This window comes from Protopterus annectens, chromosome 17.part0, assembly GCF_019279795.1.
Source record: "Protopterus annectens isolate FY-2018-M chromosome 17.part0, PAN1.0, whole genome shotgun sequence".
Taxonomy (NCBI): Eukaryota; Metazoa; Chordata; order Ceratodontiformes; family Protopteridae; genus Protopterus; species Protopterus annectens.
The window spans coordinates 763,117,621-763,119,666 of record NC_056751.1 but is presented as its reverse complement, the minus strand read 5'-3'; the positions used below and the strand labels follow the sequence as shown (position 1 = coordinate 763,119,666).

General features: G+C 35.9%; 1 protein-coding gene across 1 annotated transcript; it reads right to left on the bottom strand.

Moving 5' to 3' along the window:
• Positions 1-529: 529 nt before the first annotated feature.
• Positions 530-1,738, bottom strand: LOC122791314 (galactoside alpha-(1,2)-fucosyltransferase 2-like). Its single transcript, XM_044059017.1, has one exon. It carries the CDS (start codon positions 1,675-1,677, stop codon positions 625-627), a length of 1,053 nt encoding a protein of 350 aa, XP_043914952.1. The 5' UTR covers positions 1,678-1,738; the 3' UTR covers positions 530-624.
• Positions 1,739-2,046: the final 308 nt, after the last annotated feature.

The window sequence follows — 2,046 nt, the reverse complement described above, 5'->3', positions numbered from 1 at the left end:
TCTGCGGACCACAAGAATGCGCTTATGAACATGCAACCACCATGAGCAGCATGCATATTTGATGAGTGCTGCTGCGCATCCAGCTAACGAGCTTAGATCGCAATTTTTAATTAATCACATTAATTGTTTCACAATGATTATTCAGTTGTGTAAAACTGAGGAAATGTTGCTGCAGTAAGGTGCTAAGAACACTAAATGCCATCCAAGGTGAATCATTTCTGAGTATTTTAATATAATGTTGTAATATTTTAGTGATTGTTGTGTTTACTTTCTGCCAACCTCAAAATTTCTGCATAGGGAATACTAATTAGGTAAGCAACAAATCTGACAACAGACTTCATTTATGACTTAACAACCTCATCTAAACAAAACAAATAATTTAACTATGGCAGTATTTAATACAAACACATGAACATTAAAACATTTATTGAGTAGAATGTAATTTTCCTGTATTTCCAAATTGCTGGGTTTTCATAATATTGTTTTAATGTGTTGTTAGATAATGTTATGAGCAGTAAGGAGTTAAAAATTAAGTTAATTTTTTATTGAGAAGCATTACTCAAATTCTGAACAAGAGATAAAAAAAATTAATTCATTCAACTTTGTAAAACAAGTCAAAAACTGTCAATGATGACTGAGAAGAGGTGAAAGGTCAGCCTGAAAACCTATCCATTCTGGAAGAAAGGCAGATTCATCTCTAAACTCCTTTCGTAAGATTGAATCAGGAAGTGTGAAATTGCCGAGGTAGACAGTCTCACCACCAGCCAGGTATGCAGCCCAAAAGCCAAAAGTCCCAAGAGTCATGACTGTATGATTGCAGTGAGCAAGAATAGAAAGGTCTTTTCCTGGAGATAATTCATCTCCTGCATCTAGAAAGTGGACATCCCCCATAGAGGCATTAATGTTATCTTTACACCAGTCCATCCCATTGCTGGCAACCACAAAAAGGGCATCTTGGTACTTATTGCGGAAATAGGACATAGCCTTTTCTAAGTATAACCTGTCTGCTATCACCCCTTTCCACTGATGAGACATGACATGGACATAATCTCCCCTTCGAACATGTACAGAAATGAAGGTCACACTTTTACGATCACCTTTGATTTTCTGAAGATAGTTGTTAGCTTCCTTCTTGATATGATCATGGAAGGTGAATTCCCTAAGAATGTCATCTCTAAGATAATGGAAAATTGTCCATGAGCAGGGAGTTCCAGTTAGTCTGACATACTTCTCAGAGAACTGTCTATACTCAGGAGCCATCCAATTATACACTTTGTATTCTCTCCATGAAATCCTTTTAACCTCTTCTCCATTGATTGTAGGCATTGTGATTCTGAACAGTGGTGATAAATAGTTGAACATCTCTGGGATTATATATGCCTGCCGCCTATTTATTTTCGATAAAGCATATAATGTTGCATACTCTCCCATCTGGTTGCCCAGCCGCCCAACTGAATTTATGATTAACATACCTTTATCCTTTCTAATAGTATTGATTTCTGACAAGACATCACTCATCTTTCCCTCTGCAGCATGTACATTCATCTCTTCTCCCTCTGTGATGATGTGGTGTTTGTTCAATAAGTGCAAAACCAGAGACAAAAACAAAATTCCAGAAAAGCAGATGATGAAAACAGGTATTTTCAGCTTCATCATAATCTGATATATTTTTTTCATGTTCTTCCACAGTCTTCTCCCAAAGGTTTTCTTTAGTCTGTTAAAGGAAACAAAACGACAAAGCAGTGTAATTTGCAGTTCTGGTTTCCTACATTTATATGAAATGTGCTTTACACTGACCAGGTCATGCTAACGAATATAATATTTATTTTTTGTTGCAGTTTATTTATTTACATTTATTAATATGGTGACCCCCCCCGATCTATATGCTGCCCACTTGGTGCTTAAGCATGAACATTATAAAGTGCACTGTTTGAAAAAAAGAGCTCATAGAAATAGCATGAGGGAGAGAAAACAGGAAATAAAAATAAAAATATGCAGTTTGTATAACTATCTTTATATATCAATATACTACTGGAATATCCCTCG